The sequence below is a fragment of the Tympanuchus pallidicinctus genome, unplaced genomic scaffold (assembly GCF_026119805.1).
Source record: "Tympanuchus pallidicinctus isolate F22 unplaced genomic scaffold, pur_lepc_1.0 scaffold1, whole genome shotgun sequence".
NCBI classification, from domain to species: domain Eukaryota; kingdom Metazoa; phylum Chordata; class Aves; order Galliformes; family Phasianidae; genus Tympanuchus; species Tympanuchus pallidicinctus.
In genome coordinates this window covers 76,169,478-76,196,791 of record NW_026294618.1, presented here as the reverse complement: position 1 = coordinate 76,196,791, position 27,314 = coordinate 76,169,478, and the positions used below count along the sequence as shown (strand labels likewise).

General features: G+C 41.2%; 1 protein-coding gene across 1 annotated transcript; it reads left to right on the top strand.

Annotated features, from left to right (window-relative positions):
• The first annotated feature begins 1,760 nt into the window (after positions 1-1,760).
• On the top strand, positions 1,761-25,775 carry MEMO1 (mediator of cell motility 1). The gene is made up of 9 exons (XM_052673372.1): positions 1,761-1,910; positions 11,568-11,649; positions 13,232-13,300; positions 15,233-15,345; positions 16,689-16,800; positions 17,281-17,423; positions 18,575-18,651; positions 23,772-23,876; positions 25,101-25,775. Exons 1-9 carry the CDS (start codon positions 1,850-1,852, stop codon positions 25,230-25,232), a joined length of 894 nt encoding a protein of 297 aa, XP_052529332.1. The 5' UTR covers positions 1,761-1,849; the 3' UTR covers positions 25,233-25,775.
• Positions 25,776-27,314: the final 1,539 nt, after the last annotated feature.

Genomic DNA, 27,314 nt, shown 5'->3' with positions numbered 1-27,314 from the left:
TTACAGTCCACGTCAACCTTTGTTTTTAAAGTAACAACTGCATACTGAAGGGATCAAGCAGTAATGGCTCCTTGAAAACATACGGTGTTTGCTGGGACGGTCAGTGCCCATCTCCTCATGACAACCCCTTACAAACACTGTTTTCAGTGCAGGCCCCAGGTGTTACAGCCCCTCATGGTGAGGCTGATGGTGGGGGAGCAGGGGAGGATCCTCGCTGATGGAAACGAAGTGAAGCACTGAGCCGCAGCGCTGGCCTTTTTGATCCACCGGATGCACCTCGAGCGGTGCCTGTATCCCCGTGTTTCTTTTGTCCTGCCGTTCAAAAAACGAACAAGTCGTGCGTTCTGCCTGCATTTATAGCTTCGGCTGCGAGATTTTTCAAAGAACAAAATGGCACGGGGAGGAGGAGAATGCATCTCCTGAGCCGACCCAGACATTTCCCACCTCACAGCGCATCGGCGTACCTCTGCACACGGATGGCTGCCGCCCTCCCCTCTCTCCTGGCCGCATCGCATATAGCAGTGGCAAAAAGGACCTCTTCCCTTCCCCCGTTCGTACCGGCCACGCTTCTCTTTCCAATTCGCCTTATTAGCCATTTTGAGCTAAGCCTGGCGTCTCCATAGCAGCAGTCCATTAAAGGGGTGGGGAAGCACTAAGCCGAGAATTAGAGACTTCTACACAGTACTCCCGTGCCACAGTGGCAAAGCCGAGCCGTGCACGTACGGACGGGAGCGGGTGGGAAATCGCGCTGCCTCAGAACAGGGAGCTTCGGCCCAAGGAGGTCCTCCGGAGAACTCTGCTCCGTCAGCCTGCGACCGCTGCCGCTGGGATCTGACGTCCCCGATGGAGAAGCCATAAGGGCCGTCCGCAGAAGAATACTGACAGACACTCCGGGGCACCCTCGGCGGAAGCAGCGCGGAGCCCGGCACATCTCGCTAAACGCAGAACAAAGCGGCGGCGCACCGAAGTGACCGTCGCGGAGAGCGGGAGCCACCGACGGCCGGCGCGCCGCTCCCGGCACGGGGCACCCCGAGGAACGGGAGCGCGCACGGCCCGGGCCGGCACACGGAGGGTCGCGCGCCCCCAACGGCAGCAGCCGCCGCGAGCCCCGCGCGTGGCCTGGACGGGGCCTGGGGGCGTGGCTGCCCGCGGCACCGCTACCCCCTCCCCCCAGCCCCGGCGCGGCCTTCCCCTCATCTGACCCGCGCTCGTAATCTTCCCTTCCACCACGGAGACACGGCCCCGCCAATCAGCGCGGGCACAAGCGGCAACCACGGCAACGCGGCCGGCCAATCCGCGGGGGGCTCTCACCTCGGGCCCCGCCCCTTTCCGCCTTCCCCCCGGAGGCGCCGCCGCCGCTCCATTCCGGGCTTGTCAAAGCGGGGGGCGGGCACGGACGGGCCGGGCGCCCAATGGCGGCGAGGCTTTTGCTTTCGTGCCCAATGGGGGAGCGGCGCCCGCGCGGCCTTTAGACCACGGCAGCCGAGCCGGGCCAAACCCAGTCGCGGCCGCGTCCCCCTTCTCTCCGCGTCCCCCACCCGCCGGCGCGGAGTTGGCGGCGGCAGCCTCGAGCTTCGTCCCCGCCTCCCCCCCCGGCGCCTCCCGCGGGGCGAGCGCCTGCGGCCGAGCGCGGCCCCGCGGCACCGGCCAGCGCCGCCCCGCCCGCCGCCCCCGGGCGCCCCCCTCCCGCTCGCCGCCCGTCCGCCCGCCCGGAGGCGCCGCCGGCAGCGCCGCCTCCGCCCGCCGGGCCCGGGCCGCGCCGGGGGAGGAGGGGGAGCAGCGCCGCCGCCGCGGCCGGGCCCGTCCCCCACCGGCTCCCCCGAACACCATAGGCGGCTCCGGCACCAAGATGTCCAACCGGGTGCTCTGCCGGGAGGCCAGCCACGCCGGCAGCTGGTACACTGCCTCAGGTAGCGGCGCCGCGGCCCGGGGCGGGGGGTGGGGGCTGAATCAGCACTTTGCGCCGGGGCCGGGGAGCGCGGCGAGCCCCGCCCCGACGGCGCGGCCGGCACGTGGCGGGCGGGGGGCCGCGGCAAGCGGGGGCCGAGGCTGGCGGCGTGTCGGCGGCCCCCCCCGCTCGTGTCGCCGTGTGCCCCTCCCGGCGCTGTGTCCGGGGCCGAGTGCCCCGGGGTTCCTCCTTGGGGTTTAGAGGGTGTGGAGCGTGTGCTGCAGGGGTCGGTGCCGGGCTGGGGGGTAGGAGGAGGCTTCGTTCTCTTCCTGCGGCCCGACTCGTGGCTGCTCCTCCGAAGCTCCTCTTGTGCTAGCGGTTGTACGGAGCGGGCTGTGTGCCTTTTCTAAATGCGATATTGGTGCGAAAAGAGCAGAAAGGAGGTGGTGCGTTGGAGGGGGGGAGCTCCCCACCCTCACGTCAGAAGTCAGGAATGGCTCTGTTTCTATGCACGTGTGCGTGGCGGTACCCTCTGCTGGGTTTTGGAGCTGTGTGGGAATCCCACTTGCGTTTCCACAGCTGTTACTGAAATGACGTGCAGCAGACAGTCCGCTGTTGGCCCTGGGGATAAAGACCGTTGCAGAAATGTGGGTGAGCGAGAGGTTCTTGTAGAGAACACCTGGGTTGCAGAGATAGGGGAAGGGTGCAGTCAAAGCCCTCTGTGTATTCAGAATCCTAAACTGATATTTATAAAGGACTTCTCCTGGCTGTAATGAAGCGGTTTCCTCTCTCCTTCCCAAAGTAATGAATAAGGTATGAGGCAAAAAAAAAAAACCTGGAAAGGAAGTAAAGAAATACACGGGGGAGGTGATACCGGAAGATGCAGGCTGTGAGATAAGGAGCAGGGCTGTCGGCTGTGGCTGTCTGCTTCCAGACAACAATAGAGAATGACTGTCTTCCTTTTGAGCCTCACGTTGGAGGCATAATGGCTGTGTCCATTGCACAACTGGCCTCCAAACTGTGTCTGGAGCAGACAGCTTGAATTTAGTTTTCCAGTTGTTTGGAGAGAAAGGCAGTTGCCCTCTAGCAAGCAAACAGGACTGTGTCAAAGGTATTTTTAAACGTGAGAACATCAGAATGTTAAGACTGGGTGACACCATCACATCTGTTTGTGCTTCTTGTCGTTTTGTTTATTAATATGGCAGAAAATGGCTTTGCAATGTGGAATTGCTAAAGGACCTTAGCTATATCTTGTAGCTTTGATTTTGATGCTGGCTTCATTCCAGGTTGCAAATAAAACAATATCTACTTTTGCATCATAATTAATTCGTGAGGCATAGCTACTGTTTGCCGGCGTTTTTTTTTGTTGTTGTTTTTTTTTTCCCTGTGTGAATTCAGCAGGTAGTTCTGTGGGACTACATCTCTGTAGGTCTGCGTGACCAGTTTGGCCAGTAGGACTTGTCTGTAGTGGGACATCCAGAAACTCTCTGGCTGCCTGTGGCTATTAATGGCTGGGGAGGGGTTGGGTAGGGTGGCAGGCACCTCCCTGCAAGAAAACAACCAAACAAGGATATTAAAGGGAATCATGTTCTAACTAGTTGTGCTGATGGTACTTCTGACAAGTTAAATTGTAACTGCTAGTGTGTGGCTTTGGGGTTGGTGGATAATGTTGCATAGACTGCAAGTTTTGGGTGATGTTTTTACCTTTTGGGGGGATTCTTTTATAAATGAGAGAACTTTATTAATGTTTCTTTCTGTAGAGCTGTTGTGTGCCATTTACGTAGGGTGTGTGAGGCTGCAGATAGGGGCTACATGTAGTTTGCTGCCTGGGAACTCATTCTTGAATTCTACTTGGGGAGGGTCTATGAAAAGTGAGCAGGAAACAGATGAGGACCAAGAGGGCATTTGTTTACCATGGAATTAGAATAGCGATAGTTCTTTGCATTCCTGTGATTCTGCAGGAATCAAGTTCTTCTACCTACACCCTCTGTGCTTACCATCCAGGCCCAGAAGCGATTTGATGGGTTATATTCAACTGGTTAGCATTTAAGCTTCCCATTTCCTGAAAACTGTTCTATTTCAATAGAGCTGAGCTCCCTTGTGCAGAGCAAGCAGGTACTTTGGGAACCCTCATCTCGCTCCATAGATAAGATGACTATTAGCCTGCTACATCTGTCCAAAAGGGGCAACAAGAAATGTGGTTCTTGAAGGACATGTTCAAAAATTTATAAGATCTGACAGTCGATGTCTGATCTGGGAAAAAGATTAAGTTAGCTGAGAAGAGGACCCTGAAAGCTGAGGGAGAAGAGGGTGAAGAACAGATCTGAAATGGAAAACAGAATTGTGGCTAAAGGATATCCTTGAAAGGATGCCCTTAAAAGGGTTTACAAGAAATACTGTTCTTTCTCATTGAAGACCAATCGTTTTTGTAGGGCAACAATTGCTTCAGCTGAAAATAAACCCTCATTCCACTTTGTTTTCTCCAGCTATGGAATATGTACTGCTTGGGTGTTCTGCCTTGGAAAATATAAACATGCGCTACATTCTAGTGAGAATACATCACCTAATTGTGTGATGTTAACAAACTTTTCAGAGCTGTTGAGACTGGCTGCCTGATTATGCACATCTAGGCGTGCCTACACATTAGTGTGTCATATCTAGCTGTAAGTAAACAACTTCGTTGTTGAGAGAGGGAGGGTGATGTCACAGGCAGAAAGCACTGCAACTTCTGCTTGTCAATGAAGCTGGGGGACGCTTCATGGTGGTGGTAGTGCTTAACTTCCAAAGTACTCTACATCCGTACCGTGCTATTGTAAAAGAACACTTAAAAAGCAACTTCCTTAATAAATTTCTGCAGTTGAGTTCTGGATGATGATAATTATGATAGAATATCACATATCTTCTAGAATTCTTGGTGTAGGGAAGTTCGTGTTTGTCCCACATCAGTCTGAGTAGTATATTAATGGACTTTAGATGTGGACTTGTAGAGCGTTTGTCTAATGAGATGTATTTGGTCAGACAGTTAAGAACAATGTTCCTCCTTCAACTTAGCAGCAGCTCTGAAAAAGGGAAGCTCTGCAAGTAAGCTTTGAAAATGTACTGTTGTGACCAATGCTAAGAGTAGGCTACTGATCTAAGTAACTTTTTTTTGTCACTTCCAGACTTCTGTCTGTATGTTGTTGTTTTTTTACTGAAAGTCTGAAAAAGTACGTGACGTGCCATTGCTTCTCTGGCCTAGCAACCTGATGTATGGTGGCTGCTAAAACTGCTTGCGAAAATTAGATACAGGCATACTAATGTAGACAAAATGATGAACCTGTTGCTCTGCTCTAACAGATGCATGTATATTTCTGAAGTATTATCATTCTGTGGTGAAAAATTGTACACTGATTTATTTTTGGAAGAAAATCCTGCTGGGTTAATTCAATTGCTTAGCATTCAGATCTCTTGAGAAATTGATTTTGACCAGCAGGGAAAAGGAGACGATTAGGGACAACATGAAACAAAAATTGCATAATTTTCCGTGGCTTGAAATGCAGGACAGATGCTTTCCTAGATAGAATCATAGAGTGGCTTATGTTGGAAAGGATCTCAAGGGTTGTCAGGTTCCAGCACCTCTACCCAAGGCAGCATTGTCAACCATTGGATCAAGTACTAGATAGGTTGCGCAGGGCCCCAGCCAACCTGGCCAGTTCTGTGGGACATTGATCCATGCATGCCTGAAATGAGGATAAACATTATTTTTTGTGTATCCGGTTATCTTTCCTTCTTACGTTATGTGTAGCGTGCCGTTACAGATGAGATGTCACACGGGGTGCTTAACACACTTCATTTACTGGCAGCCAGCCTGCCTTGTCTGGCTCCTAGAAGTGCTGATCGAATACTACAGCACTCCTTAATAGAGTGTGTGATAAGTCCTCTTGTCTCAACCTTTCTCCAGTCAGTGGCATCCTGATACAATTGAAACACAAAGGACGTGAGTGAGTTGTTCCAAATCACGTGAGCAAAATCAAATTGACCGTGTAGGTGACAATACTGCATGAGTTGAAATTTGTCCTGTAAAATGGGTTTGTCATCGTGTTAGGTACGCTTTATTTCTGTTCTCTGTGACTAAGCCTTGTGGTCAGAAGTGTGGCTCTGGTAGCCTGTACCAAATCCTTTGACCTTAATTTCTGTATGCTTTTTAATGCAAATGTAAGTTGGCATAGTAATCACTGCATTGACTTGAAAGGCCATTGCAGTCCTGAGTTACTTTGTGTGATGAGCCAAGTAAATAGTCTATCTCTGCATAGATATTTGAGTGAGGGGTAGAACCTTATGGTTGTCTTGTGTTCATTTCTTATCACTATCAGAAAAAAGCGTGTACATCAGTTACAGCCATTTCTACTCAGCGACTGTCTTCTCGAATGAGTGTCAGGTCTTTGCCAGGCCTTCTGCATGCGTTCTGAAGACAAATGTGGCTGCTGGGGTGCCTCCCACTGACTTCTGGAGCCACGGCATCTTGCCTTCACTCAGCACAGAGCCGCTGCTCAGTGCTTTGCTGAGCCCGAGTGTCTGTGGTGGTAGAAGGGGCCAAAAGTGAATGATGCGAGTGGCTTTGTGAGCTGTTAGACTGTGAATGCGGGTATGGGAGAGGGCTAAGGGAGTTGGTTGCTGTTTCATCCAAGTTTTTTGGAAGTCCATAATCTGGTGTGCCAGTAAGCCTGGTGCGCTCCCATAATTTGGAGTAACTCACCAAGGCGCATTCATAAACATACTGCGGAAGTAATGCATGTAAACATCACCATGTTGTTTGTCTTGGGTAAGTGCAGTGGATCCAGGAGAAAAAGAAAACGTGAGGGACAGTGAAATGAGAGGAAATAGTGACCTGATGCTGCTGTACACAGCTCTTTTCACTAATAATGTTTGCAAGATAATTAATTACTGGCCACAAAGTCTTACTGTTGTGACATTAGCTGGCACATTTCAGATGCAGCCAAGCACAACTGTTCTTACCTTAAAATCTGTGAACAACTAATTGTATTATCTCAAGAATTCAGTATTTGCTTTGAGAGGTTAAAGACTGCATGTAATGTTTCTCCCCTTTTGATCTTCTTTCTTAGAAATTTTATGGGAAAAGTGGATGCGTTGTTGTGTTCCATGATTAATTTGTAAGAGATCCAGCATTAACGTGCAGACTTCTCTATTCAACATTGTGCAGTGCAAAAGTATACTGAAGTAATTTTAAATACACTTCCCTGGCTATTGTTTCTAGCTGGATCACTTAAACACAGTTGAAGTCAAGACACTCCAAGAAAGTAAAGCTTCACCTTTTATGGTGCAAATAAAATTGAAAAAGAGCTTTATGTTTGGTGTGCTCCTAAAACAGTCCTGCAAGTATCACCTTGTGAATACTTACACAAATTCTGATTACGTTTAGCACCTAAGTGTTTCACATTAGAGTCTAAATCACTTTCTTGGAGCTACAGAACAGAAGGTCGTTTGTTTTGTCTCTGAATGGCCTAGCTGGGGAGGATTTCATAAAGTAGGTGCGTGTTGGCTGATGTTCTTAATGGATGTAGACAGTGTTTGATTATTTATTTCCCAATAGCTTTCGGTGAAGCAAATTAGAACTGGTAGAATACAGGAAAGCTGGCACGTGCCCGTGGGAACTGCCACCAAAGCAGATTTCAGTGTTGTGGCTTCAGTTTTATATTCCCTCATTCAAGCATTACCTGCTGTTTTATGTTCATCTTGCAGTGTGTAAAGTAGGAATTTATGTATCGTAAGTCTAATCTTCATTTGTATTTTAATGTTTTCTTTTGCAGTCCTGCAATTCGCCTAAGTAAATTTCTGCCTTGCTCTTAGGCTGATTTCAGTGTTTCATCAGTATTCAGTATTGGAAAAGTCTATATCACAGCAGCAGAGAATGTGCTTATCAACACAAGCCTTTGAAAGCCATTTCCTATTCCTGACAAATTCCAGTCTTTGTCAGTACAAAGCCTGTTTTTTATTCAAGAATTTGGCGTTTGCCGTTTGAAATAAGCACTTTTTTTTTCGAGTGGAACCTGTAGTTTTTAAAACAACCGTTATATTTCTGCAGTTGTAACTAAGAAGAGAAACTAGTCAGTCTTCTGTCACGTTCCAAACTGAAGTCTGCCTGACAGTTGGATTGGTTTAGACTCCCATTTGAAAATGCAGGCATAGGAGTTCCTCCAGTTTATCATGAAACTGCTTTGTGGTAGCCCCCAAGGTTTCACTGTTACTGACCTCGGTTTTTCTAACCTGACACAAGACTAGAGACTTAACAAGTATATCTGCTGTAGAATGTATTAGAATTACTTCTGTAGACTTTCCCATCTATAGGTAAAGATAACGAGAAGATCCAAGGAGTAAGGTGCAGTGAAGAAGAGGTTTGGTTCCTGTAGAACAGCGCATGGCTAGATGGGCAAAAGCTGAAAGTAGAAGCATAAAAGCTGGGGACAGAGTCTGCATTTCCTCACAGTACATATGCAGTAATTAGCCATGTTCTGAGAACAAATCATGTTATAAACAGTGTTACTGTCACTGTGCTCCACCACTACTTGTACTGCTGCACCTGTTATATATGCATGACTGAGAGATCAGACAGGTGTCCCATGTACTGCTCAGAATTTTGATTGAGCCTTATGCTCTGCCAATGAAAGTGACACCCACTGTAAAAGAGACTTCAAATCACCGGCCTGAAAAGAGAGGTTTTGCACTGGTAATGGTGGTGGCTGTGTCCAGAGCAAGTTTCCAATATATTCTGCTGGCTGTGGCATATGAGTGCTTCAGTCTCATCCAGCAATGTAAGGTTGGCTATGTGGAACATGTGTTGCTTTGGTGCAGCTTACAAAGCCTGCACTGTGAAGAGTCTAAATAGAGGTGATGAACCAAAGTGTGTGAGTGCTGCATGTTTGATACATGAGGTAACACCGTTTAACCATTATTAACCATTATTTTAATGGAATGATTCCTTTTTGCTCACTGCTTTGGATGATGTTGATTGTAAAAATAAGTGCAGCTTCTAGGCAGGAAACTTGAACCAACTGTGTCTGTAGCTGTCCCTGTACATCTGTCTGCTGGAGACTTGGTCTGTACTCACAATTATTCTTAGTTGGTGGAATTTCTGCCAGTTTGCTAAACAAAACAGGATGTGAAATATCCATAGATAACGTCAACATTCTTTAGTTGCATACTTATACCTTATTTCAGAGGATTGAAATCCTGTCATAATATTACTTGTTTCAGTGAAGCTCATGGTTTTTGCTTAATCTTTCTTCAGTCAAGGACAGGTCTCATCTTGCAGTATTAATGCTGAAGCACGCTGACTGTTCACAGAATTCAGCAGGCTTTCTGAGGCCTAAAAAAAAAGCCAAACTGTTGCTCTATCTGCCAGCTTTCCCAGGCTGGGCTTTCTACCTGGTACTGAAGAGACAGGAACCCCTCTTCCTTCCCACCCCTGCAGCGCAAGGTTAGACAGGCAACACTGCCAGCTGAAGAGTTGATTGTTTCACTTATCTGGAGACTGTTTGCAAAAGCTTTTTTCTATTTTAACTCACGTTCACATATGAAGAAAACTTACGGTGCTATTCGTCTCCTATTATATCATCCCATATGGCAGAACATACCTACTGTGATAATGTGGGCTTATTTATATTGTATATATTCATTTCAAATATTTTGACTTTAGCCTTAAGCGCTGTCATGTTTGATAAACTGAAAGAAAAACCTCTCTGAACGATTTAAGTTGATGCTAACAGTAGCTTTCTGTCCCTGGGTAATGTGCTAACAAGGAAATTACAGTGCTAGAATATCCCCCTGAAAATATTTGTAAGAACAGGGAGCTGCAGGTAATCCTGTCAGTAATGCGAGTTCTCCTGGGGGCACTGAGGTTTATTTGGGTTTTATTTTACTAAAAGGTTGGATGGGTATGTGTGGGGGGGGTTTATTGTTTGTTTGTTATTTCATTTTCCTTTGCATGCTTCCTTTGGAAAAGGATTTGATTACTTACATTTTCTAATGCAAGTAATTTCAAAAAGATGTATTAGTTGATAGGGAAACTGCAGGATTAGGTTTGAGTTAATGATCTTCAAAGTCACCATTAAAGGGGGGAGAAAAGGCTGAAAGAAAACCTGTTACTCCATCCTTGAGTAAACACTGATAGAAGTTCCATCCCTTGGGTTACACAGACTTGTCAGTGATTTTATTGCCTGTAGAAAGAGAAGTCTGTACCAGCAGACCGAGCAAACAGGACACCTTACTTCACTACACTGTAAGAGCAGAAGTTCTGGTTTTGGTCCTCTCTGAACAATCATATGGAGTGTTAGAAAACTACCAAAGATTCTGCACCTTGTGTTCAAACTGTCCAGTGAGTTACCTGATTTGTCTTAATGAAAGATAAATCGTCTTAACTGCCTTCTTAATCAAAAATAGCTGCTGGAGAAGGAATGAAAGAAGGCCAAACACATTGGCTGGGGGTGAGTCCAAGTCTATCTCAGGCTGCCTGTAAGCTCCTGGCACTTCTGCTGTAGAGTTGCACCGAGTCCTTTTTGGAGAGAAGGGCGAAGCTGGGGCTGATTCATGGGTTGGTTAAGACTCTGGTTAGGAGATGTTTCAAGGAGTTCTTTCCTAAAGAGCTTTTTTTAGAAAGTTCTTGAACACGTTTTGGGAGAATTAAGGAAAAAAAAAGGTGTTTTTTTGTTTTGTTTTTTAATTTTAAAAGCGTGCAGTAGAAGCAGCAGAACTAAATTGATATGTGGGTATTTTGGACAGATTCATTGCTTTATAAGGTTACAGCACTGCAGCATGCCACTTGTGCCACATTAAAGGTGTAGGCTGCATCTGAGGCCCTGGAGGTGATTGTAGATTGAGGGAAAGGAGTTGCAGTAAGTGTTCAGCTTCTACATGTAAGAAAATGGGAATCTTTACAAGCACAAAGAAAGTCCTTTCCCCTCCTACCACCCCCTTCTACAAAAGCTGGCATATTGGCAATGTTTTGTGTAGCTGTATGCTGCTCTTGAGAGGGGATGAGATCTGGTCTGTGAAATATGTAGCTAAGTTTATGTCAAGAAGTATATGTACTTGTAGTGTATGATTGGAAGCTGTTGTGGAGTTAGTACTAGCATTTATTTTAAGCTGTCTTCTTTACAGTTCTTCCAGCTTACAACATGCTTTACGTTGTGCTTTGTATTCTATCATACTACTGTTGGCCATCATCATCTCAATATGTATAGGGCACACCATCTTCCAATATTGTTTTTTCTTGGCATATGTTGTCTTATCACTACTAAATTCTGTGAATACGATTACTGGAAGAATAAATAATCTACTGAGCTCCCTTTTGAGATCAGTGGCCATGCTTTCTAATGATGTGCATCTATCCAGACAGCATGTGGATGTAGAATAAATTGACTTCAAGGACTGGGAGTTTGGAACTTCTCTAGTGCAAACTTGAACATTACAGGCATGTTGGTTTTTACACTTCCTTTTTCTGGACTGAGACACAGGCCTTGAAGTTTAAGATTATTTTAATTATTGATTATGGAGGTGTTTTATATATTTATATATGTTATTTATATATATATATATATATATAATAAATATAAATTATATATATGGTTGTTTTGGTTTTTGTTTTTTTTTTTAATGGCTTCAGTTTTTCCTTATATGTTCATAGGACCCCAGCTGAATGCACAACTAGAAGGCTGGCTTTCTCAAGTACAGTCCACAAAGAGACCTGCTAGAGCCATTATTGCACCGTAAGTTTGAAGACTATTTTTGGCGTATATAATATTTGGTTTGCTAAATACATACTTATTCTGAGTGATTTTTGAAAACTGGGAAAATCTTGACTATAGCTGAAAGGAATGTCATGTGGATGGTTTGTTTTTTTTTCCAGATAATATTTAGAAAATGAAGCGGAAGTAGCATAAATCCATGATCATCTTAGTATATAGTCAGTTTTGTTTTGCAGATGGATTGAAGAAATAATCTCTTCCTTGTGATCCACTAAGATAAGAGATGGAGCGGTAGCCTAAGATGACTCTTTCAATGCAGTTATAGCACTGAACAGCCATGCGTACATTTATTTTTGAAGTCAGCAAAGAGAAAACAACTTTGCAAAGCTAAAACTGCACTGAAACATTTTCCAGCAGTCAAAAATGGTTTGCTTTTGTTGGGTGGTTTTTTTTTGTTTTTTTTTTTTGGTGTGTTTTATTTGTTTTGGTCTACGGGAGAAACAAGCATCATTTAAGTTATTTAGGTAGAACTAAATTTAATGACTGTAGTGAAGGCATACATATAAGAAAGGTATGCTGAGTATTCCAATTCCTTGTGAGTAGGAAGGAAATTCTAGAAAATGCACCTTAATTCACTTCCTGTATTTCCTGTTGGATCATAGTGTTAACGTGATGTTAGAAGTATTTCATAATAGTACTGAATCAATGGAAGAAATTGTCCCCAGTCTGCCGTGCTCTTTTCTTGCAGGAATATCTGGAGAAAGACTTTCTAGCTGCAGCTTAGATGAGGTGAATTCTTTCTCCAGAACCGTTGGAGATACTTCTGTGGCCTTGCTGAATTGTTTCATTCACCTATGCCTTTGTTTTGATATCTCTAATGGTGGAATATGGCTAATAAAATCTTTGTGAAGGACAGAAAGACTCGCGTCAGATGGAACCTTTTGAAGGCTCTGTTAACCTGGCTGATTCACTCTGTCTCCCTTTTCTCCGCCTAGTCTACAGTAGTGTACCCTTTTGAAGTAAAATCCAGGGATAATTTTGAGGATAACCTGCTCTAGATACTATCTGTGTATATGCATCATGCTGCATTCCACTCCCTTCCTTGTGCCCACTTATTCTGTTGCTGAGGGTGGTGTTCATCGTTGACCTAATATTTTTATTCTCCTTGCAGTTGTAACACATAGTCTGCTTTTGCCAGATTCTTCTACTGTCCTCCATATTGAGTTATACGTGTCTGGTTAGGAAGACTTCCTCCAACATTGTATTATTTCCATATCTTATGGCTGCACTCTCAGCATTACTGTGAGCTTCTGACAGTATGCAGTTATGCAGTGGATTTACTGTATCTTTTATAAATAATGAAAGGTGCTTTGATTAAGGAGGCCTACTGCATGTTTACTGCTAGCTCTTTTACAAATACGTCATGCATGCATTCAGTATTGGAATAGTGCTCTTCAGCTGTTCCATGAGATGGTTTGGGGATTATTCTTGCTATTTCTAGCTATTAGGGGATGAAAATGCTAATATTTAATAAAAATATAAATATTATGTGTGTTTTACAAAAATGTTAAACATAGTTAATACTGTTTAACTTGATTTACAGCCATGCAGGTTATACCTATTGTGGATCTTGTGCAGCCCATGCTTACAAGCAAGTAGATCCTAATATTACGTAAGTATTAAACTCTCTTTTAGAAATCTTACAATGAGGTCTATGCAGTACTACTTGTTCTCCTTATATTTTTAGGTTTGGTTGTTTGTTTTTTTTTGTCTCTTATACATTCATTTTCTACTCTTTAAACCTCACGGTGCTCAAATTGTTTGAATCTTAGGGAAAAAAAAAATAGTGTGATATTGTTGAGGAAGAACATGTAAAGCAGTATTTTCAAAAATGTGGAGATTTATTGGCAGCTACATTTCTAGTAGGGAGATGCTAAAGGTGTTCTTTCAACAAATAATAATATAAAATTTGCTATACTACTCAATGTTCCATTGCTTTTCGAAGAGCCTGAGCTATTTTGTATCTTACTGGTCACAGGGTACCTTAGTTTCCATTTTATTTTTTTGTGGATGATTTTGTTTTCTTTTAAGTATACTGAAGTATTTGATCACAATTCTGCATCGGTTTTTCAGTGCAGGATTGTGGGCTGAATGCTACCAGGATTCTCTTCTGCTGTGGAGAAAAAGTAACCATTGCATGTATATAATATTTGAAGTCAGTGAAAGTTACTTATTGTAATAGTTTTAAATGGATTTGTGTTACTAATGGCACAGGCTTAGAAATAAAACCCCAAAATTAAAAAAAAAGAAACACCACCAACAAACTACCCCCACTGTAGTCTGTGTCTTCATCTAAAAATATGAAGAGATTTTATTCTAGTAAAAAATACAGGTCTTGCCTATTTTGACAGCAACATTTGTTCAATGAGAATTTTAAAACATCTCCAATGTTCACTCACTGTGTGGATCTTGTAATGCCAGTCTAAAAACTGGCTCTATCAATTGCTTATGAGATAAATGTCATACTCCCAAAGACAATGTTAGCATGCACTCTAAACTATTGTAAACAAAGTGAAGATAATTTAGTGTGCCAGAGAACTGGTTTCTCTAAAACTAAATCAAGTTGCATTCCCCAGGTTCAGTGATACAGTGAGTTAATTGAACTTGCTGGATCAGTTCCTGTTTTATTGCATGGGATGTCTAGAATTCACTAGAGTGTAATTAATCTTTCAACTGAACTATTGCACGTTTAGATTTTTTGGTTTGTATGAGCTCTGTAAACAAGTACAGCGTTTTAGTATTGCTCTTATTTCACATGTAAGAAAGAAGAATTGAAAATCTTTTGATGTCTCCACCACTTTAGTTCAGTGCAGAAATATCATGTGATCCTGATTCTGAAAAGCTGAATTTCCTGTAGATTTTTCTGAAGTTCTGTGACAGGAGAGCTCCTAATAGTTAAGCAAGAGCCAGGAACTGATGACTTCATGAAATATCTTGATGATGGGTGGAAGAATATCAGGGCAATGTCAGCTGAAGCTATAAGTGTGTAGATCCAAATCCCTGTTTTTAATGCAACAATTGGACAAATACACCATTTGAGATTAGCTTAAAGTGGAATTTGGTAAAGCGTGAAGTAAAGGCTCATCAAGTAAACTATTGAACAGCTCTGAATAGATGATAGATCTATAATCCTCATTTGAGAGTGCATACCTGTAATCGTTGACTGTGTATAACTGAAGGTTGAGTTAGATTTTCAATTCATTCCTTGGACCAAAGGGCTATCATGTGTAATTCTGCCTTCAGATGACTCCAGTCAGTTGCTAGGTGATTAGTGTTGGTATATAATCTGTTTAAGAGGTTTAAAGCTACATGAAGTATTACTGCACTGGTCTTATGATTGTTCCTGAGTAACTGAGTGAGGCTGGATCAAGGATTGATCTGTGGTCTGATTCATAATAGAATAAAGCTCTGCTGTTAACCACCAGGTAACTGCTGAAAGTATCACTTCATATGTCAGCATTTTTGTGGAACTTGTCACTCGAAACCAAGTCTCTGTACAATTGCTGTTGTCTAAATTCTGGGCCTTTTTTCTTGATCGTTGTAGCCGAAAAATTTTCATTCTTGGGCCTTCCCATCACGTGCCCCTTTCCCGATGTGCACTTTCCAGTGTGGACATTTATAGAACGCCTCTGTACGATCTCCGAATTGACCAAAAGAGTAAGTGTGCAATAAAGCTTACTTGCTGTTGACTGCTGGGGCTTTAGAATTAGCTGTGACAGTGCAGTGCTCAGGACCCTTGTGGTGCTGGGCACATCATTGCTTTTGTGTGGCATACAAATGTGAAACTTTTTACTCCAATGAAAGCTGACTTCTTGATGATCCTGGTGGTTGCAGGCACCAATATATTAAGATCATTGCCTTTTGCTCCTGCGTGTGAACAATTCTCAGTCTTTATTTAAATAATCTTTATCAGTATGAGTTTGTGCTTCTTGACAAATCTTAAAAAGCAATCACAAAATTAACAAGTGCTGCATTAAATTAATAGCCCCTCCACACGCGTGCTCCAGCATTCTCTGAAGTATCCTATCTGCAAAAAACACAGTGCTGTAGTTGGCTTGAGTGTATTTCTAATAAAGGAACAAAAAACTACCTTTATTTGGATGCTCTATTGCATGTGACTTATTTTTTACACTGATGCAGTGCCTACAGGACTTAGTCCATGAAAGACTGGTCTTTGACAGTAAGTTTAAAGATGCAGTGAGGATGGCTGTGATATTCTGAGTTGTGTATGTTTCAAAGTATATCTAAACTATACAGTATCTAATTAGCAATCTAGTGGTATTTAGCCAATTTTATGTTGCTATCTCGTTATCACTGATTAACCAAGCTAGTTCAGGCTTCCTGTGTGGTGCCTGCAAAATCTTCCTTAGGTACCAAATATTTCAGGTTTTGCATTTCTGTAATGGAGGATGAGGCAGTTCTCTACATCAGGTGACCCACCAGGTAGAGCTTTCAAATGCAGAGATCACTGTTTGCATACCACCAAGTTTGCTTAGGAGAATGAAAATTAACTTATAGGGGTGGGTTACTTAATCAGATTTTGCTTTCTCTAGACCTCATAATTCAATAGCTGTAGTAGTAATACATCCAGCAATGGCTCAGCTGGTCAACTTTAAAAATATGTATATATTTTCCTAAACTACACCATCATATATATATATATATATATGATCAGAGTTGAAAGTCTAGGCAGTGCATGTATATTTCTTATGTTCTACTGTGCTATGAAGCTTTATTATTAGATCTTGTACAGTAACTGAAAATCTCAATACTAACAAGGTGACTTGATTTAACACGCCTTTATTCTGTGAATTAAATAATTTATGATTTGAACATAACTTTAATCTTAAATTGATGCAGAAATCAAATGCTTTATGTTGACAGCTCTTGGAGACAAGTAATTTGATTTACTAGGCTTATTTCTGATAATGGTGCACTATATTTTGCTTTATTGTTTGTGTGTGTTTGTGAATGATATAAATATTTTTGATTCATTTCAGTTTATGGAGAACTGTGGAAGACCGGAATGTTTGAGCGTATGTCTTTACAGACAGATGAAGATGAACACAGTATTGAAATGCATTTGCCTTATACTGCTAAAGCCATGGAAAGGTACTAGGGTTAATTACTTCTCATACAAGAGGTCCATGATGTGCATTAAAATGCAGTTGAGACATTTAAAGTACAGACGGAAGAGGTAATATTCTTTGTAGGGATTTTCCTACCATAGTTCCCCATCTTTCAATGAAAACCTTGGGGAGGAGGGGTCAGAGACAAGTATTATTTGCTTGGAAAAATAGTCTACATTTGGACAGTACTTGTACACGGAGATTTTCTTTTTGTTTATTGGTTTCAATGTGTCTTTTCATTTTCCTAGTGTTTCCATTTTGCAGCAAAAATGCTGTTTTGGGGAGGGGTTTATATTCTGAAACTGAAGTGGTTTCAGGTTTTAAAGCAACTTAGGAGTGTGATCCTTATCACGTGTACTATAGTTCTAAAACATCCTTTTAAAACGTTCTGCAAATTTTTAGCAAGTCCTAAAGCACCTTAAGATGTCATTTAAATTACAGCCTTTTTTCTTTTGCTTACAAGCCATAAGGATGAGTTTACTATTATTCCTGTGTTGGTCGGAGCACTGAGTGAGGCAAAAGAGCAGGAATTTGGAAAACTCTTCAGTAAATACCTAGCTGATCCTAGTAACCTCTTTGTGGTTTCTTCTGACTTTTGCCATTGGGGTAAGTTTCACATCTCTCCATGACAGCAGTATGATTAATATTTTGTATTTGCTTCTTAAAAAATGTCTTTCATGAAACACAATTTGACATTTTAACTTTTGGTAAATGTGTATTTGAAACTTAAAAAAAAAAAATGAAAGTTGGAGCAATAGACAAAAATGAAGTGATAGTATATTTTTCAGTGTAGCAAAGAAGTGGTGAAGAAATACGAGTTTATAAATATCTTTTCACTTACAATGAAATATCTGAAGTTTCTTTTTTTTTTTTTTTTACTCTTAAACATCTCAAAGGATATTGCAAAACTAACTAGTTTACAATTCACTGGACATGACAGCATCCCTTTGGAAATAAGTTTTGTATATTTTATTGCTGGGTAAGTTAGCAAATGGAATACTTATGCCAACTCAGCAGAGTTATCCCTCTTCATGGTGGCAGAACTAGATAGATTCCAGAAGCCTTGACATCTGTCATTCTGCTTTAATGCTTTGTTTTCCCTTTACTGTAACAATTGCTGGAAAGGGGAACTGCTTCACAAAGATGTTTCATGTTACACAGCAGACCTTCTTCCCTTTTATTCATGGTCATCTTCGGTCACCTTATATAACCAAGTTCATGTTTTACTCATCTTTGAACTGTGGAATAGGTGGAGCTGTAGAAGAGTGACCTGTGTTCAGCTGTGGCCAATGAGTCATCTAGAACTGTTTAATTGGATTATCATGAGCTTTTTCTTGTAACCTTATTTACAGTGGGTATTATTGTGTGAGCAGTAGTAGCTTGACTCCAGGGTTGACCTTTTGTCTGAAGAGGAATAGCAAAAAGAAATGTTACTTTACATGTAAACTTATAGAAGTTGAGTCCAAGGCATTCACAGGCCACTACTAAGTGATACTGCAGTGTCAGTTCTACAGAGCAGGTTTGGTTTTGGTTTTGGTTTTTTTTCAAGTACAGCTGCCCTTCTCTTAAGTTCTTTTGCTTGGCTTCTGGGCTGCTTCTGTGGTAGCCCTAAAATTTTCTCAGTGGAGCTAAAAGGTGTAAAGCAAATGAAGAGTACTACTTACAGATATTACAGTTTCAATTAATTTGTAAGTACTAGGGAGTGTTTTAGCTACAAATTTTCCCTTTTTTATTTTATACATGATTTTTGTTTCAAGGTCAGAGGTTCCGTTACAGTTACTATGATGAATCCCAAGGAGAAATTTATAGATCCATTGAGCACCTAGATAAAATGGTAAGTTTTCAGATTTGGTGGAACTAACAAGTTTCTCCTGTACTTTACATTACTTTGAACACGTCGGAAACTTCTCTAACAAAGTGTTACAGGTTGGCTGTTTTATTGTATGTGTGCATTTCCTTTGCTTACCAGAGAAAGAACTTAACTGTGTTTTTTTTTTTACTAATATCTTCTGTTTTACTGAGCGTGCACGGTACATTGTGGGTGTAATCTAATAAGCATATTTTATGAGAATACATGCATGTTACCTACTTACAATTCCCCCAGTGAATTCCTGTCCATGCACCTTCTTATGCCTATGAAAAACAGCAAAAATTATTAAATATTGTGGTAGTACAGACTTGATAGCTGCATATTGAAACAGCTTTGTGATCTTCATGATTGTATTAAAGGTTTCAGCATCATCCGTTATGAAGAGGAAAGGCTGTAGGGGATTGTGCTCTAGAGGTAAACACAAGTCCCTGTTTCTTGGGGGAGCAGTCTTACCTCTCTTCTATTCTGTAACGGTTGATTGGGGAAAAATGCTAGACCATACTATGTTCTAGGTTTGGCAAATGGTTGGAATGTATGTGAAATACACAAGAGACTGTAATACCGGTTTTGTTACATTTTCTTTGCAATCATAGGAGTCAGATATTTCCTTTTAAATAGGAAAAAAAAAATGTGTTAACCCTCAAAATAATATTTAACTCAGAGTAGAAGTAATTTTCCTGGGAACACAGCTTCAAAATTCAACTAAAAATATTGGATCGTTTCTGCAACTTCTGTAAATCTTTTGGAAGAGGCAGCTATTGTTATTTAAGGAGCATTTATTCATTATCTCTTTTTCTCCTGTCTGAAATGAGTAAAATATGTTGGAGAGAGCTCTGGAGTTTTTTTCTTTGTGTATCTGTATTGACGTCTTTGGTTTTCACCGATCATTGCTGGAATAGAAGCAGTAAATTTGCCTTCACTCAATGCCATTTTTACTAATTCCTATTGTCAGTTGAGAGGTTTCTCTGTGTAGAGTCCCAGAACTTGCAGCTCTGCATATTTTTGTAGGAGAAAAAGTGCGTTAGCGAACATAGTTTCCTCTTGCTTGTTTCTGTGAAGAAGGCTGGACTTTGGAATTTAATTACTTTTGATGAATATGCTGCTTTGGGCTGTTTCTTTTTGTAGTTATTCAGCCAAAAAGAAATGACATTTTTGAAGCTCTGGTGAAATTGTTGTCTACTGCACACAGTGTAGTGACTTGAAAAGTACTGTCTTTGTCTTAATTCTAACTGGAAAACTAACCATGCTTTGTGGCAGTATACTTTCTTGCCTGTTGGTTCATATCATGCATATGTGAAACATAATTCCATAGTAAGACTCCATGTTCTAACTTGATACAGAGTGATGTTTTTAGTGATTTTAGGGAATTTCTTTCTAGCAATAGGACATGAAGCACAGCGCCACGAAGATTTGCCTGTCATATTCTCCCAGCTTTTTGGATGACTCTATTCAATTTCATATGCCCCATTCAGTGACTTTTTTGTTTGCTTGTTTATCTCAAGTATTGAGTTTTTTAATGTCACTTGGTGTGCTGCAGAGACTACGGTTATAACTTCTGGGCCTCTCCATAGAGAAAATAGCATGAAGTTAGAGACAAAGCTGTTTTAAAACCAGAGGAGATGTCACCCTTTGTGATTGCTGATCCAATAAAATTATTGCTAGCTAAGGGCAATAATTTACAATTATTTACTAGCCAGCAAAGCAGCAGACTTTGTAAGCAGGAAAGTATTCTGTGTTGAGATAAAAATGAGTTTTCTTTAGAAATAGCCTTATGGAAGAACTGTGATCTTAGACTTCATCTTAGGTATATGTGTGTGACTTTTTCCTAGCTAGTGTATAAACAACCCTCACCATTCCTGGCACTAGAGCTTTTCCAACCTCTTAATCACTGTGAGAAATCTCATTTACTGTGGTTCTGTTAAAGACTTGAGACTCGAGCATAGAAGATACAGAGTTGTAAATATTGCTGGGCAGATGTCAGTTTCTCCCCAGCAACTCTTAATGTGCCCCTTCTGTTGCTTTGCAGTGTGATCACTGATAGGGGCACCACACCTCCTCTTTAACAGGGGTACCTTCAGGGAGAAGCCTCAAATGGACAGTTGTAATTAAGCAGCGGATGTACAGCACTGTCTTTGTATGTTATAACCTGGTACTTGCCTGCTTCTTAAATAAGAGCAGAGTATTCTGCAGTGCATCATTGAAGAGTAATTACTCTTCGACTGTGGCTGACCAGAGATTTCAGACTATGCATTCCAACCTTCTTTGCCAGGTTGCTCACTTTGTGTCTGTTTGTGAAGCCTTGAATCTCACTTGAGTCAGCAGGATTCTGTTCCTCTGAATACTGGAAGGGGAGCTGTTCAGGAGCAGCCAGCTGTCTTTGTGGAGAAGCAGTGCACAGCACGGCTGGCTTTTGAGGTGGTTTTTACCGACCACTCCAGTGTGTTAGTACTTCCAGAGAGCTCCAACCTGAGAAGTCTTTTTAGCTTAGGTGTAATGCAAGACTATGACTTCCAGCCTGACTGCCTGCCTCTTCAGTCTCTGCTGTGCCCAGCCGTTACTTTTTATGTTTATCTCCTAGTCTGGGTGACTCTGGTGTACAAGGCGAGCTGGACTGACTAGTGTTGACACCAAGTTTCTGCTTCCCTAAGTGTGATAATGGTGGTTAAGTGTGTTTAATTACATTGTATACACCATGCTAGGTAATTGTAGATGCCATTTATCATGCCTGGTTAACTGATATATGCTGTAATATCTATGTGATAACCTGTAAAGCTTTGTGATAGTTTACATTTTTGTCATATATTTTTAATTCAGCTGAGCTGAGTTTAGAGCAGTTATTCCAAATGCTGAAAGTTTCTCACTAGCTTCATACTTATTTCTGGAACAAACAAAGCACCACCTGATTGAAGTATTTCTCTTGTTCCTCAAAGTCATTTTAGATGAAGAACCAAGCTTGGTTCTGCCACAGTTCTTAAATTTGGAAGTTTGGAATGTCCAGTGGTGCTGAATGCTGATAGGATAGTGGTTACTGCCAATCTCCAATGGATTGTATCAACTCAGCAATGTATGGAGCTCTGTTAATATTTGCTGGGATGAACTGTGTAGCTCTAAATGCTTGCAGAGCTGATTTGTGCATGGAAATAAGCTTATGTGGCATTCTTATAAATCCTCATTCATTCACTTGAGACATGCTCAAATACCCGTGCACAGTATGTTCTAGTGATTTATGGCTATAAAGTGAGCTTCTTAGGCGAGCAGCCTTTCTTTTAGAGTCATGAAATGGTTTGTTAATGGATGAAATATGTTCTTCTGAGCTCATTCAGTATCTGGTTCTGCTATCTTTAGTATATTCACATGTACAATTCAGCAATAAATGCATGATTTGAGTACGTGCTTCTTAAACTTCTTAGAAATGCAGCAGTATCCATAGTCATTGCTACTTAGAGAGGAGCTGCCTTTGTTTTTGGCGTTCATTTAAGTTCTGTAGATCTAGAGTGTGAGTAACAGCTGATTACCAGCCAGGGGTCTGAACACCTTGTCTGTGACACTACAAGAACTGGGCTCTTGCCAGCAGTTAGTCAGTATAGCTTGCTTTTATTTTTCTGTAAAGTTAATCTTTTTATGAAATCATCTTACGTCTGTTTTTAATTAAAATTACACGTAAGCGATGGTTATGGTTGCTGTCTTCTAATCCTCCCCTGATGCTCATGGGAATCTCCAGCTCCATTCTCGGCTGTGATCCAGTCTGAATAATTAGTATATCTGCCACATCAGCCAACACCCTTACGGAGTATTAAAGAGGTTTCACTCCTGACGTGGAGACTTCAGACAGACTTCTTCCTGCATCATGATTTCTGCTTTTATCACTTATGCTTCACAAAATCAGGAGAAGTGGTTGGGAAACAGAAACAGAAGAAATCTTTGGAGAAATTATCTCTGTTCTTCCTTTTTAATGTAGCGTTCTAATATAAAATTCCCATTGTTCCCATGCAAAGTGTATGCTTTTCTTCTGGTCTCTGAGAAAAACCTTCCTGCTTCTTCAGCTACAATTAAGAAGCACAGCTATGTGTCCTACTGATTAGTAAGTGTCTGGGGCTCGTTGGCCTGGTGAACAGAATTAATCATTTTCAGAGGGAGGAAAAGCAGCAGAAGATGGACACTGGTGTAGCCAAACAAAACTGTGGTGAAACCCGGACAGCAGCAGCAGTGTTTGACCTGCTTTGAACTGCTTTCATCATGTATGATTCGCTGTTTGGTGATAGGAAAAGAGTAGGCTGTGTGTGTAGTTGCAAGATTCCATTTGCTTTTGAGAATGCCAATATTTGCACACGTGGGAGGTTTTGTTTTCCTTGCAAGTGTTAGCTTTCCTATAGACCCCATGTCATCGTGGGTCTCATTGTGGTTGGAAAGGAATGTATTAATGTGATGGCCCTGTGGAATATGGAAGCATGGTCTCCTGGCTCTTAGGGTTCTGTGGTGTCCCAACTTGCCAGTGCTTTAGACATATTCTGGATCTGATTTTTATGCTCTAAGCAAATGGCACTCCTGTGCCCAGATCAACTGCCTTGTTTGTGTGCTTGATATGTCTAGGAAACATCAGTCTGTGTGCTTGATTTGCACATGTATAATTTGTCTAGAGCTTTTTGACATCCAGAAGTTCCAGGGAAGTGCTCTGTCTTGGAAGATTTAGCAGAGAAAACAGATGGAGGAGAAACTTCTTCCTGCTTTGCTTTTTTAGTAACTGTGTCTGCTTATTGCAGTACAAAATCCTATGAAAGCAGGGATCCTTGGAGGTGGGAGTCAACTGGTCTACGAGAGGAGACTTTTAATGTGAACTTCATTGATACCTGTAAGGAGAGTATCACAGATCTTTGGGTCATTGACAGATTTGGAAGAGTTCCTGCCTTTGTAATTTAAGGGCTGATGGCAGGAAGGCTGCAGGCTAGACCCTCACATGCTGAGATGCCCTCGATAGAAAGTAGAGCACATGAGGAATAAAAATCCTCTGTGTTCATAAGTAGGTGATTACACAGGTACCTGCTTATGAATGTGTAAAATAATCATTGCTATCAATTCTTTTTCAGGGTATGAACATTATAGAGCAGCTAGATCCTGTATCTTTTAGCAATTACTTGAAGAAATACCATAATACAATATGTGGAAGACATCCTATTGGCGTATTATTAAATGTAAGTAACGTCTGATCCATTAAGATGTGTAACGTTTAGCAACGTGTTTGCATTTGTTTTACATGTAATATTGCTGAAGTATTCCTTAGCTCTAAAATGGCAAGTCCTGAATTAATTTGTTTTTCCAAGCATTCTCAGTTCGGTCTCTAATTTCCTTGTCTTGCTCGTAGACAAATATTCTTACAAAGCCTGAGGCTTTCAGTTGCCTGAGGGAGATGAGGTACCATGATCCTTTTGAATCTCAATGAAAGTTATTCACTTTCTCTTGGCAATTTAAAATAAAATCCATCTCTGTGAAGAAGTATGTTCTTATTCTTCCGAGTCAGTACTTAGAAATGCACTTTCTGTGTATATTCTTCTTCAGTATTGCATTTAGCTAGCTATTGTGAATGCCTTGTGATGTGTGACAACATTGTTTGCAAATATGATGCAAAGGCACTTCTGTAAGAATGAGTGCAGTGCACCGTTAACTCATAAATTTATGGCAATTAGAGTTCAGCTTAACTGGTATTTTATACTTCTTTGCTTTGATGCAGTGCAGGCATAAACCTGCCTTAACTTATTAGTTGAAATGGGTCACAGCTGGTTTACTGATGGAGTGCTGCGGATTTATCATAATGCTTGAGTGAATCTCACTGTATTTTTTTTTTAAATACAATTTAAATCTAGAATCTCACTGTATTTTTTTTTTAATACAATTTAAATCTAAAATATAAGGCACACTAACATTTTTACAAGGGGAAGATATAATTCTCTGGAAACGTAGTCTGTGTAGAACATCTAGAAGAGCCTTTTAAAGTGTGGTCTCTAGAAGTTCATATGAACAATATCAATACTTGGAGATGCGAGTATAAAAATTCAGTATTATGGCTTAACTGCAGAAATATTTAACTCAGCCTCAAATAATGATGAGTTTTGCAATGGGACTGGGCTAAACTCTGTTAGCTTGCTTTTGCCAGTTGTCACAAAATGTATTTCAGGTGTTTTCTTTTTCTTCAATGGAAAAAATACTGTCTAAAAACTGTTAACAATTTTTTTTGTATTTCTGTATAAATTCCTCATAGAGGTGTAAGTGGTTTGCAAAGGATCTATTTTGAAAGGTTGTTTGGTGTTGCTGTATAGAGCTGCATGGATGTATGTAGTACATTGGGGGGCCAGAGCCCTCAAGGGGCTGGGGAAAGAACTGAGGTCTGATCCCTTTTTTTTTTTCCTTCCTCTCTCCAGGCTATCAATGAGCTCCAGAAGAATGGAATGAATATGAGCTTTTCATTTTTGAATTACGCTCAATCAAGCCAGTGTCGAAACTGGCAAGACAGCTCAGTGAGTTACGCAGCTGGAGCACTTATGGTTCACTGAACTGCTGAATGCTCAGGGATGGCACCTGCACACATTCTGTATACGGGGTCCCAGCCTAGCCCTTACAAAGATACAGTCCCTGGTCTTTGGGTATACTGAAACCTCAAACTAATAGAACTTCTTTTCTAGTAGGTGTAGTCCTTCCTTAGTTTCAACTCATTTAAAAATGCTTTCTTGTTTAGGACGATGGAAGGAAGAGTGGTATCAAAACGTTGTGTGATTTTTAGGAAAGATAATAGCTGTGAAGGCATGGGTGGCAGACAGTCCTTACAAGTGCGACATGTAAAGCATTTACCATATCCTAAATTTGCACTCTTTGCAGACCTGTGCACATGTACTCAGCTTTCAGAATAGTTTTGCAAGTTGTAAATGGGGAAAAAAAGGAGTGGAAGCTTTTTAATAAAAGGAAAAAAGGAAAACAACGCATTTATAAATGATCCTGTATTAGAATATAATAAAACTCCAGTATAGTCAGTTACTACCCGTGATGTACAACAGATATCTTCTATTTTAGTTGCTAATAAAGGGCTACACAAACCAAAATAGTCTGATTTAAACTTATTGCTTTGTGTTCTGTATGTGGCTGCTTGTCATTAACATCCTTTATCCTCAGTTCTTTGCTTGAAATTCAGCCATTCTGTAAAATACTTTAGAATGTATTTTATATTCAACATTTGTTATGCTTATTTCATTTACAGATTTTTTTATCTTAAATCTGCACTGAGTTCAGCTGTGCGAAAGAATTTTTAAAAACTTGTGTGTTTTAATTGTTTTACAGAATTATAAGATATCTTTTAATATGTGATACAAATTTGTATCAGAAATGCTTTTAATGACTTCTTTTCTTGGTTTGGTTATCGTAGGGGAATGAATGCGGTATTTTTATTTTAAGTGACTTAAACTGAAAGCAAGCAGCTTAAAATGATAGTTTTTTAGAGTATCTGTGAAGCATTCATAGGCCACAGAAGCCATACGGTGGTACTCTCAAGCAATTATTCCTCAAGGATTTAACTGGGAGGGGAAGGTAAGGTTTCTCTCCTCTGTCCTGCACCCTCCTCTCCTCCTTTTTTTTTTTTTCCTCTGAGGGTTGAGTTCCTTCATGTTCTTGAAACAACAAGGTATCTTATGAGCTCTTGAACTTTCTTCCAAAATAATGGTATAATTGTTTGAATTGTTATTATTCCTGAAGGTTTTCTTTCATTCTAATAAGAAATGCAAAATAGAATGGCAGTTCTGGCTCATTATCTAAATGGAGATTTCATTCACTGATATTTGACCTGTTGTCAAGCAAACTCCTGTTATGTTCAGCTTTCCTGGGTAATGGAGGGAAATTTAGGAATTCAATTTAGATTATCTTGGAAAGCTGTGGGAATTGCTGCATGCTCTTCACCTGAAACATAGCAAATGTCCTGAGTTTTTGGAAGTGGGGGAGGGGGATCAAAAACCTCACAGGCAGCAACAAAAAATAACCTTTGCAATATTCCTTCTGCAAACATGCCTTGCTTGCACCACTTCTATTTTCCTTGTCGCAGTTGACCACCATTTTAATAACAACAGATGAATGCTCCATTTACAGAATGAACTACTCTGCAGATGTTCAGAATCCATCACAAATGCTGAACTTCCTTTCTTTGTTCTTTTAGTTGCCTTATTGCTCTGCCTTGTTCTTGAAAATTCTCAGCAGCAGACAGGTCAAACAATTTTCAGACTGCTTTTGACACAGCAGCAAGGAGGCTGTGCAAGTAAAACTGAGTTGGTAGCCAGTCTTTATAAATACATGTCTGACTGTGCCTTATTAAAAAAGTAATTTCAGAAGGTTTTTTTTGTTTTTAATCTTTGTTCAATATGAGTTTTAATTAGGACTCAGGTTTCTTTCAGTCTTAATGCCAAATCCTTAACATCATTACTGAAGCACATAGTTAACTGGAACAGTTAAGCATGTACTTTCTCCCTAAGGTAAACCTAGTAATAGCTTCTGAATACAAATGCCTAAGTTGCATCTTAGTTCTGTAAGATATTGTTAATAAAAACAAAACATATCTGGAAGAGCTTCAAGGAAACCGGTCAGCCATTTTGCTCAGT